The 11,548-nt window shown below is 36.0% G+C and overlaps 1 protein-coding gene across 2 annotated transcripts; it reads right to left on the bottom strand.

Moving 5' to 3' along the window:
* Positions 1-2,154: 2,154 nt before the first annotated feature.
* LOC113045186 (forkhead box protein L2-like) lies at positions 2,155-7,781 on the bottom strand. 2 transcript variants are annotated; one of them, XM_026205401.1, is made up of 2 exons: positions 7,425-7,781; positions 2,155-4,062 (listed from the first exon to the last, which is right to left on the bottom strand). In XM_026205401.1, exon 2 carries the CDS (start codon positions 4,058-4,060, stop codon positions 3,185-3,187), a length of 876 nt encoding a protein of 291 aa, XP_026061186.1. In that variant the 5' UTR covers positions 4,061-4,062; positions 7,425-7,781; the 3' UTR covers positions 2,155-3,184. The 2 variants fall into 2 exon arrangements, with proteins under 2 accessions (XP_026061186.1, XP_026061185.1); XM_026205400.1 differs by lacking the exon at positions 7,425-7,781 and adding an exon at positions 4,385-4,653 and having other exon boundaries at positions 2,156-4,062.
* Between the last annotated feature and the right edge of the window lie 3,767 nt (positions 7,782-11,548).

Below are 11,548 nucleotides of genomic sequence, written 5' to 3'. Positions count from 1 at the left end.
AATGCATAAAAAAACTGCTAAATGCATAAAAACAGCAGAATTGTCATTAATTATTGTTAAAAAAAATAAACAAAATGTTGTTAAAAGCAAACATTAAAATCATTAATATTGCATGAACGGGAAAACTGATCATTTTGAGTATAACTAGTTCACATTAAACACTTCTGGGAAGTAACAAAATGTGATTTTATATTTTAAAAAGCAATTAGCAAATGTATAGTGTATGCTTTCATGAGATCACATTATTCTTTACCGTTGCAAGTTTTCACTATACACACTAAATATAGAAAAAGCAAAAAGTATCGTTTTGAGAAGAGATTAATTCACAGACACAATTAATATTTGTCTACAAATCTAATTTCAAGCATTTAACCAGTAAAAATAGCTTTATACTAAATGTCACATTGCACTAATTTACCTTCTCTGATTAAATAAAATAAAACTAAATATTAAAATACAGCGTGGAATGCTTCGGAAATCTGTCTCACAGCGCCATCTAGAGCTCAGATCATCAGACGTTTGTGTTTATACCATTTTCTAAATTGATCATCTCAGTTAATTAAAACCCAAACTTGACCTGAAGAGATGTTTCTAAAAAAGCTCTGGAATAATATCAAACTAATTGAAGATCTGTGTGATTTTCTGATCTTTTCATATAGCCTAAGCAAGAGCCGTTCCAGAATAAAAATGCATATTAATTTGGATAGCCTACACTTTTTAATTATTCCTGGCAGGTGGAATCATTTACGTCACGTGTTCACAGTCAGTCACGTGACAGAGACAGCGCTCGCTCGCTTAAATTATTTCACGAGCCGTTCTTGGAGTATTTGCATAATTACCGGGTCTCAGTGCAGTGCAGGGATAAATATTAATCATTTTCTTCTTCTTTTCTTTCAATTAAACAGAATCAGTGAGAATACAAACATCAGCTGCATGACGCGCATTTTAAAATGCAGAAAATATTTCATGAAACATGCATAATGACTGATGTTTCAAAAGAGAATGAATGTGTCCACTTTACGTTATATGCAATTATGCATAATTACATACAGTAACACCAAGCCAAACCTTAACGCCATCGAACATGCAGTTAATGAAAAGGTTTTAATGCAGAATTACACTGTATCAAATCCACCTTGTTAAAGTGTAACCAGAGAGTGGAAATAAACCTGTTTATTTATTTATTTTCCCAAGCTTTGCAAGTTTTTCACGGACGGTCGGAAATTAAAATGATTGAAAGAATGATGTTTATGACGTTTATCATTTATGCGTTTTAACACATGAGTGATTTGTGTCAGTATTGTGTTGCTTTCTGTTCATTTCGCAAAGATCAGAAAACAGAATCACGCCTGTACAAAAAACGCTTTAGGTCTATTATTATTATTATTATTATTATTATTATTATTATAACTCATAAAAACATATATCGTCCGGCTGCATTTAACAATAAGTCAATAAATCTGAAGAGATGCACATGTGTATTAATGTAACAAAGGCAAACGAATAATAAGAGAGAATTGTTTTTTAAAAGTCTCAGGTTTTCTGCGACAGGATTGTTTTTCTCTAATGTGAAAATCTGGAGCTCGATTTCTCATTAATTTAACCGAAGCAGAATTTGATCACAAACACACTCACTGCCAACATTATTACAGAAATCATACTAAAACAATGGCATTTCCTTCTGTTGGCATCACTCACTTCTGTTCTTATTGCAATCACATTAATTGTATTTTAATGCATGCTATTTCTACAGATCCATATACTGTTATTCATATAATGTAGGGATATTATTCAAGCTCTAAAAAGACCATTTCGCCAATTGTACACGATTTAAATTTTCACTTTTACATTCGATCTGCATGAGACGAACAGATGAAATGTTATTGTTGATATTTTTATGAAAAGCCAGAACCAGCAGATAGACTGGAATTAAATGCACGGCCATGATAAAAATAAGTAGTCCAACTGTAAGACAGAAGAAAAATGATCTAGTTTGGCTTAGATAATAAAGATGTTATTGTCTACAAAATATAAAAAATACCATATAGTCCAATGAAGTACAAGAGAACTGTGATATGTTATGTATCTGCTGACACGGGAAAAAAAATGCATTGACCAGTTCTTCTTCTTTTTAAATAATAGCCCAAAATCCAAACATTTATTTGAACAAGAACTATAAGATTAAGTTTAATTTCTTCCCAGAGATCGTGTCAGAACAATAAACACTGATAGATTTGATGATTTGAGTTTATTTTCGTCTGTTAGTTTACACGGAACCGAATAAAACTGATCATCAGATCACGGGCTTACAATCACATTTACACTGATTCATCATCAGAATCAAATCTGTCCAGAAGCAGGAATAGCACTTATTTTAATCGAGTGTTTTTCTCATTATTTTAAAGCGCGTTTTGATGTAATAATTATATTTTCTTTGGACATAGGGCATATTTTAGAATAACTGATCCTTCTCACAACTAGTTTCTTTCTCTTGATTTGAAAAATAAATAATAGTTAACCAATTGAAATCTGTGATTCTGATCTTTCCATATCTACATGACTCGAAAGATTAGTTTCAGCATAAAAAACACACATTTTGGCTGAATACACTCTTAAAAACAAAGGGCTGCTTTTCTTTTGCTTTCATTTTGGGTTGCTCAAAGAACATTTCTTTAAAGAAACAAGTGTTAAGAATATTTTAATAATCTAAAGAACCCTTGTTGTATATATACACACATAAAGAGCATTTGGATCGATAAAAAGATTGCATGGATTTTAAAATCTTTTTACATTGCGCATGCATTACACTTTTTTTAAGTGATCGAGTGTCGAAGACATTTTAATCAAAAACAAAATTTATTGAATGCAAATTAATAAGTGCTGGTTTGACAATCCAAATGTAAAAATCACAGTAACAACCTCGCCAATGCTTTTCCTTCTGTTCTGTCCTCAAATGAATTTTCGATCAGGAAACTGAAGGCACTTTCGTCGTAAAACGCATTTATCCTGAAGCGATCACATCAAAAACTACTAATTTAGAGAATAAGAAAAACTTTATCCATGCAGTCCAGAACATCTGTGGGGACCGAGATAGTTTAGGTCAGTGTTTGTTCTTCACCCTGTTTACCTTACCGGATGCGTAGAACACACCACGCTCCAAGTCCCCTTCGCGCGTTCCCTCGGTTCAAATGTCAATCCGCGAGTGCAACGAGGAGTTCTTGAGCTCGTGGTCCCAGTACGAGTAGAGCTCCGGCGGCTGGCGGGAGCAGGTGAACTGTAGAGCGGACGCGGAGTTGGACGGAGCCGGGGAGGACTGCTGAGCCGCCGGGGTCGCCGGGTGCTGGTGATGCCCCATCCCGCTGTACGAGTTCATCATGTTCGGCAGGCCCATGGCTTGCATTCGACTGTAGGGGTTGTAAGACGGACCTGACAGCCCTTTCATGGCACTCATGTTGCCGTTGGCCATCTGGCAGGACGCGTAACTCATCGGCGGCGCCGGTTGCGCGAGCGGCCAGCTGTTGTTCATGAAGCCGGATTGGAGATACTTGGGTGCGGGGAGGAAGCTCCCGTATCCCTCCCCGCCGAAGAGAGCCTTGCCCGGCTGGAAGTGAGCCGCTGGCGGTCTGAACGGCCGCTTCATGCGCCTCCGGCGCCGGTAGTTGCCCTTCTCGAACATGTCCTCGCAGGCCGGATCCAGAGTCCAGTAGTTCCCCTTGCGCTCCCCTCCGCCTTCACGCGGAACTTTAATGAAGCACTCATTGAGACTCAGGTTGTGTCGGATGCTGTTCTGCCAGCCCTTCTTGTTCTTCTCGTAGAAGGGGAACTTGGTGATGATGTACTGGTAGATACCGGAGAGGGTCAGTCTCTTTTCCGCGCTCTCCCGGATGGCCATGGCGATCAGAGCCACGTAGGAGTAAGGCGGCTTCTGAGACGCTTCCACCTTCTCCGAGCTCGGCTCCTGGAGCGGCGCGTCCTTCGCGAACTCTTCTTTCTTCACCGCGTTCGTGTCGTGGACCATCAAAGCCATTGCGTCATCGTCCAAGCTATGGTAAGATGCCATCACTTGAAAAACACAAGCAAACCAAACATCAGAACAAAGCCTGGTCTGGCTATAAGGCTGCGCGCTGATGAAGGTCTGCTCGCATAGGTCTATCAATATCAGTTTTTTTACGTGCTATTTTTACGTAGAAAAACTGACTTTGGCGTGTATCCGAGAGGCACGTGTTTGACGTGCATATAATTCTCAGTTTTTGCATGCATACCCCACACCCCTAAACCCTAAACTGAGTATCACACGAACGCCAAAGTGCGTTTCTGCGTATAAACAGCGCGCTAAACAGGATCAGACAGGCGTGCTGTTGACACGCGCGGGTTTGTTCGGTACCTGGTTCTAGCTCTGGGTGTTTGCTGCGCGCATCGGGTCACCGCAGATCCATCAACAACGCGACTTTAGAATGAATCAAACACGCTCCTGCTTTAATAACGCTCGGTTTGTCTGTGGTGGATTCGAGGACTCGATGGCGTTTGAGCTCGAAGCTTCTTCTGGAAGATCTGCTCGTTTTTTTCCTTCGAGTGAAAGGCGAAACTCTGCTGTCGTCAGACTCAGCTCGCGCTAGTGTTCTCATCATCATCATCATCATCATCATATTCCGCTTTCGTCACGTCTCTCTCATCGCTTCACAAACGCGTTTTCCAGCAGAATAACATTTTTATCACTGAATATTTACGCTTTATATTTATAGTGCATCTTCAACAACAGCCTCTTTATTATCACCAAGGCCTGTTTATGTTTTTTTTTTTTTTTTTTTTTTTGTGATTCCAGAAAATATGTGTACGAGAATTATCTATGATCAATAAACAGACCAACATTGTGCATAGTCTATTTCACAGCGTTTTTTGTTTATGTCTTGATAAATGTCTATTATATTGATTCTATTGATATATTTTTTTTTATCTCATTTTATTTGTTAATTAGCACCACAATTAAACAATTTTCAGTCATTATTATTATTATTATTATAACGTTATTTGTTATTGTTATTTTGCATATATAGTATCTTTCTTGTCATTATTTGTCTTGTGTATAACGCATTGGAAACTATATGTATTTTATAAATCCAAATTCATGCTGTTTTATTTGTTATTATAAAGCCTTTATTTCGATATTTCTCTCTAAACCTATTTAATGTGATTCCGCAAGAGATATAAATAAATCGAAAAAAGAATAGCACAGTATATATTATAAATATTGCATCTTTACTTATTAAATATTTATTTAAATTTATGAGGTCTAGAAAAAAAGTCCTTTGTTGCGCCAATGATTATTTAATGCATTAATATGAAGTGTTTATTTTGACAGAATAGGTGCAGATATCTATCTGCAAGTGTAGTGTATTCATGCAACAGTGTGCTTCTCTCTGTCTCAGGTGAACAGCTGTGTGTGTGTGTGTGTGTGTGTGTTTGTCAGCAGCATCCATCGGCTCCTTCACGCTTCTTGAACTGAACAGAGAGCGCGCGCTTGTTTCGTGTTTTACTGGAAACCGCGCAGTCGATCTGTCGCGCGACAGCCTCCTGATTCTCAAAAACACACTTTGAAACATCTTTATAGTAATCCACTTGCTTAACAGACACGTACACGGTTCATTTTGAGCCCAGCCGCATGAAAATGCGTATAAATAGCAAAACTCGCGATATTGTTATACACGCAAACAAATGACTTTTGCGTTCACAATTTGTATGAAACACAGTTTTTGCGTGCATATGATACGCATCAACCCCACAACCCTAATCCAACCATTTGCGAATCATATGCACTACAATTTAATTCTTGCATACAAACAGAACACCAAATCTAAACATAACCTCGTGCTATTGATCGGGTTATTTTATAGATTATACTGAAACTGCAATGCAAACCAATAAATAGAAAGCAATCTCAAGCACAGCAACACATCACAGGAACATTCAGGATTTTAAAAACATGCATTTATATTCTATTCGAAGCTGAAGTGTTCCAGCGAGCTCGTGTTTTTAATAGACTATAGCACATTTAAGGGAAAACTCAGAAACTTCCTGCCAAGCTCTTTGAAAGGAGGATGTTTATGGTTCAAAGTGCAAGAATGCAGATGGACTGAAGCTCGGGGGTCAGTGGGACTCCACAGACCTGATCAACATCACAACATCAGCCTCAGTCTCAGTCTCAAGGTGTTTCTGTGTCCAGCGACAGCCTCAAGACTCTCTGAACCCATCTTCAGAATATCTGGCAGACCTGAGACAGTCTGTGTGCACCATTAGACCAAATAGTCACTTCAATCAATCAGGCCCTACATTTGTACTTCTTTACTTCCTTGATGCGTTCTGTTATGAGTTCATTATCTCTGAAGAGCCCAGAGTCGTTACTGTGGGGTGGAGGCCTTCCTCACTCTGTAAGCCCAGGATTGACCTCTGCCTTAAATTACAAAGCCCACCGAGCGCTCGCTCTTCCTGAAGAGAAGACTGTTTTCCTTTCTTATCAACTGCAGGAAGCGTATGGGAAGCTCTCCCAACAGCCCTCCTGTCAAATTATTATAATACATTACAGCCAGCCAAAGCATCTGTACACATTCGCATATGAATGATTAATAATTCAATGATTGTAGGTGATTGAACAGAATAAAAGACTGATTTCACTGGTAAAGCAGGTGACTTAATGACACTGCTTTGAGTAACTCATATCTGTCAGCAGCTGTATTAAACACATTCATTTGAGAAGTTAATAACTGAGAGTATAGCTTTTAATGTTGTTACAATTTGAATTTTATTGTGACAAATTTATTTGGTTAAAAGCATCTGCATGAGTGCATGAATGCATATTTATTTACAATTATATATATATATACATTTCATTTTTATATCTCCACCCCATATGAAATATGCAATTTTTATTGAACATTAAAAATATTTATCTCTGTAAATATAAATTAACCCAAGAGAGCACAATGTCATTAATAAAAAATATAAAACTAATATAAAAAAATTTAACACAATAAACAACTTTTAAAAAACACTTAAAAATATAGTTGATATATTTAATGAAATTATAAAAGAATGTTTATTTTCTTTAAATTTTGAATTAAATCTAAATAAATAAAAAATAATTTATGTAAGAAAATAATAATGTTTTATATATATATATATATAATTGTAATTTAATATGAAAAATATTTCATTGATTTCATTAAACAATAAAACATTGTTTAAATGTATTAGTCCTTTTTAAATTAATAACAAAATATGACAAGAAAAGCAATCAAATCAAATATTCTAAGAAACAAATATAAATTATATTTTTTTAAATAAATAATTATATAATTGCTAAAAACTTGCAGTCATTTACTTTAAAGGTCACCCTTTGTAATGCAAAGAGACGTTCGGGTGAAGCAAACCTTTCACTCCTTCATCACAGCATCTGCTGAAGAATCACGTGCACAGAAACGATCTCCATGCAGACCCTGGAGGAAGATAAGAGAGACAATGAGAAGTGAAGCGGCTCTTCTGCGGCAGTGTGATGCTCATCTGAGTTAAAGCTGCACAGACGCGCCTTTGATCGGCCGAGAGGAAGCGCTCTCGCGCGGCTGTTTCTCTTGTGTTTCTGTCGAGCAGCAGGTGAAGGTGATGAAGCTCATGCTGCACTTCACTGAAGATCAGCCCAGAGAAAACAAGCTGTACACGCAGACTGAGACCACACTGCAACTCCTGGAGAAACCCACGCGACACTCAGTTATTCACTACAGGATACAGAATGACCTGAAAAAAATACTGTAGAATTAATTTGACATTGAAATTAAAATATAATTAAAATTGTCACTCTGAAAATGCTAGTAAATTCCACAAATAATTACTTAGAGATTGGCTTTCTTTTTAATTTTGATAATAATTTTTATAACGCGTTAACCTGGTTGCATTCATTACAAATGAATAAACAAATAAAAAATAAAAACAGCTGCTTATTGTTTAATTGGTTAAATTATTAATATTACTAAAAATATTTATTATTTATATAATTATATTGTTTAGTTTTTTTTTACAAATGATTAATATATTTAATATTACTGAATATATAAAATATTGTAAAAATAAAAATAAATAAAATTGTATTTAATTAAAAAAACAATTTATGTATTTTTTAAAACTTTTACAGTTTTTTGTTGGTGTTAATTTTCATTAATATTTAAGTTCTACATTGATTATTTAAATAAAACTATAATTTTTTAAAAAAGTTTTTATTTTATTTTCAGAATATTTGGGTGTACATTGATTCTAAAACATGCTTTATCATATTCATTTTAAATCATGAATGGCTTGCTGTATGTTAATCAGAAATTACATTGTGTGTACTCTAATAATGGGACAATTATCAATTAAATTCGAGTTTGTTTGCACATAAAAGACTAGTTAGGTACACAGGAGATAAACAAGTAAGGCCTTATATAATTGATACTGAACTTAATAGGAAGCCAGTGCAGAGACTGTAGAATTGGGGTAATATGGGGTAAAATGATCATATTTCATAATACACAGATTTTTGACTGTTGAGGAAGTAACAGTACATCTGTCTTGTTGCAAATTGTAATCCAAGATATTCTGTGTACTGTTATTGGTCAAATAAGTAATATCCCTGTCTCATCTAAATTTAATAGGAGAAAATTATTGGTCATCCAATCTTTTACATTTTTAACACACTCTGTTATTTAGATAATTTTGAAGTTTCATCTGGTCTCGTTGAGATATATAGCTGAGTATCATCAGCATAACAGTGGAAACTAATCCCGTTTTTTCTAATAATATGACAATATTATAAGGGGCAACATGTATATTGAAAAAAGCAGAGGACCTAGGACAGATCCCTGTGGCACTCCGTACTTTACTGTTGATAACTGAGATGACTCCCCATTTAAATAAACAAAGTGATAGAAATTGGACAGAAATTATCATTTGAAAAATTAGTTTGTGCTGTAAAAACACATATCCTAATGATAAAATAATTTATTTATCTCATAATATTTCACAATTTAACAACTGTACTAATCTGAAATTAGTCTTCACACCAAAAAATAAACATCCTAAATTACAAAAAGAGAATAATAATTGTTTTGAATTCAATGCACTAATAAATTAACACTCTGTCACCCAAAGGATGTCATCATGTGTGTGTGTGTGTAACAGCTGAAGAATACAGCTCCTCACACACACACACACACACACACACACACACACACACAGTGTTGACAGCGTTTCTGAGGGCTGTTGTGTTACCGTACAGCAGGTGTATGGCCCTGACCGCGGTTAATGATGGATTTCACAAACACACTGATCAGCATCACGCTGATGGAGCATATGGATGCTTTTATTCTGCTCAAACAATAGGAGCAAAGATCTGAATTTGGGCTCTAAAGTGATTATTCACCCCAAAATTTCATTATTGTACTTTCCAAACTCATATGACTTCCTCTTTTCTTTTAAACAAACAAGAAATAAAGTCTTTTTGAAGAATGTTAGGAACCAAACCGATGGCCATTGACAAGACATTTCTCCAAATACCTTCTTTCTACAAAAAAAAAAAAAAAGCCATACAGTGAAAGTAATTGGATTTGACTTTTCCAATTCTGAATTTTGTTTCTTAGAATTGCAAGGGAAAAAAAAGAGAGAATTGCATGAGAAAAGTCCAAATTGCGAGATAAAACGTCACAATTATTTTTTTATGAACTGTTCCTTTAATATGGAAACTATTTTCCACCATGCACTGAAAAATATATATTTTTAAGTTAAGTGGTTGCAAATGATTAGAGTTAGTCAGCTAAATATGTTTACTGAAATGTAGCAAAAATAAATTGATTGCAACAACTCACCTTCATTTTTTTTTTATTCAGTGAATCTTATATATATATAAGATTCACTGAATAAAAAAAATGAAGGTGAGTTGTTGCAATCAATTTATATATATATATATATATATATATATATATATTTCAATTGAATCTCGGAATTCTGACTTATTTCTTGTAATTGAGAGTTTATTCCTCACAATTCAGTTTTTTCCCCTCAGAATTGCAAGAAAAAAAGTAAGACTTCTGAGATAAACAATTGCAATTACATGAATTCATTCCTTCGTTCATTCACTGTCATGCAGCAGAAACAGGCTTTCAAACTTTAATAATGTTACTGTCTAGAAGATACATCTAAGATTACATAAGATAAGATTGAATTCATGATTTGCACGCAAAATACACAAAAATGATCTTAAAGCTTAATTTGTGCACTCTAAGAAAACAGATACAAAAGTTCTCTCTGGGGTGATTGCTTTTAAAAGGCACTGCTCTGTGCCTCATTTTTCCTTTAAGGTGTATTTGAATAAATGAAGCGTTGACATTAGCAGCTAAAGCAGAGTCTCGTGCTTCAGTGTCCTGTTTACTCTCGTCTTCCTGAAGGAAGTTCAGTCACAGCGCACCAATCGCTTCATCTACTCACACGCAAACTCACAGGAGAAACAATAAGTGCGTGGAAACGATGGGCTTTAAACACATTTTCAGTGTGAGAAGATGCACTGCATTCGGCATTATGTGCAGTGACATCCACAGATGACCTTGAGATGACCTTTGATGGATAAACCGGATGATGCTGAAAATACAGCGGAGCACCACAGAAATACATTACAATTTAACACAGATTCACACAGAAAAATAACTTTTTAAATGCAGTAAATCAGTAACTGAAGACCGCCGGGGGTTTGTTTGGCAGGTTTGGTCTCAGTGGCACTCGGGTCGCCCCCTTCTGAGAGCATACTTCACCGCAGAACCCTCACTAGGGGTCAGAGGGATGCATCCCGGAGAGACGGACCCCAGACAATGTGTTCTCAATCAGAGGAAACACAAACAGGCCTGGGACTGGCAGAAAGTCCTCAGATCTGGAGGATCCTGGACACACGCCACCCACCGCACACCGGCAGCACACATCCCTCCTGGAGAGATGGAGGAAGAGAAGGAAGAGAAGGAAAGCAGAGGTAAGGAAAACAAACACCTTGGTTGTTAACAAGAGACAGAAACGCCGGCCGCTCCATGTCTCTCTCGGTCTGTCCTGCGTTTAACCAAACAAACAGACGCATGCATGGGTTAATGAGCGACAGATGACAGGTAACACACAAAACCCCTTCAAACTCAATGCACTGTGGTGCAAAATGACAAATTAAGAGCCACAATGGCCTGATATGTCAAATGCATAATTTCAATTAATAATTAGGCTTGTCATGACACTAAAAAATGTTATAGATTGCAACCAAAACTACCGATTTGATGCATCACTATATTACCATGAAATGACAAACTTTGCACTCAAAAACACCAATATGCATCAGAGAATGATGTGTATTAAGAGTGAATTATATCACTTGATAATATTCATTTAATTAATAATGATAATTAAGTTTGTCAGACAACAAAAATGCTATAAATTGACAGCTATCACTACAAAGCGGATCACTAACTCCAACTGACTTAAGGTAAACATTGCCCTC

This window comes from Carassius auratus, chromosome 27, assembly GCF_003368295.1.
Source record: "Carassius auratus strain Wakin chromosome 27, ASM336829v1, whole genome shotgun sequence".
Classification (NCBI taxonomy): Eukaryota; Metazoa; Chordata; class Actinopteri; order Cypriniformes; family Cyprinidae; genus Carassius; species Carassius auratus.
The sequence above is the reverse complement of the archived record's forward strand: the minus strand, read 5'-3'. Positions and strand labels throughout refer to the sequence as shown.

Coding starts and splice junctions, on each gene's coding strand:
- LOC113045186 (XM_026205401.1), bottom strand. CDS start 4,060: ATGGCATCTTACCATAGCTTGGACGATGACGCAATGGCTTTGATGGTC.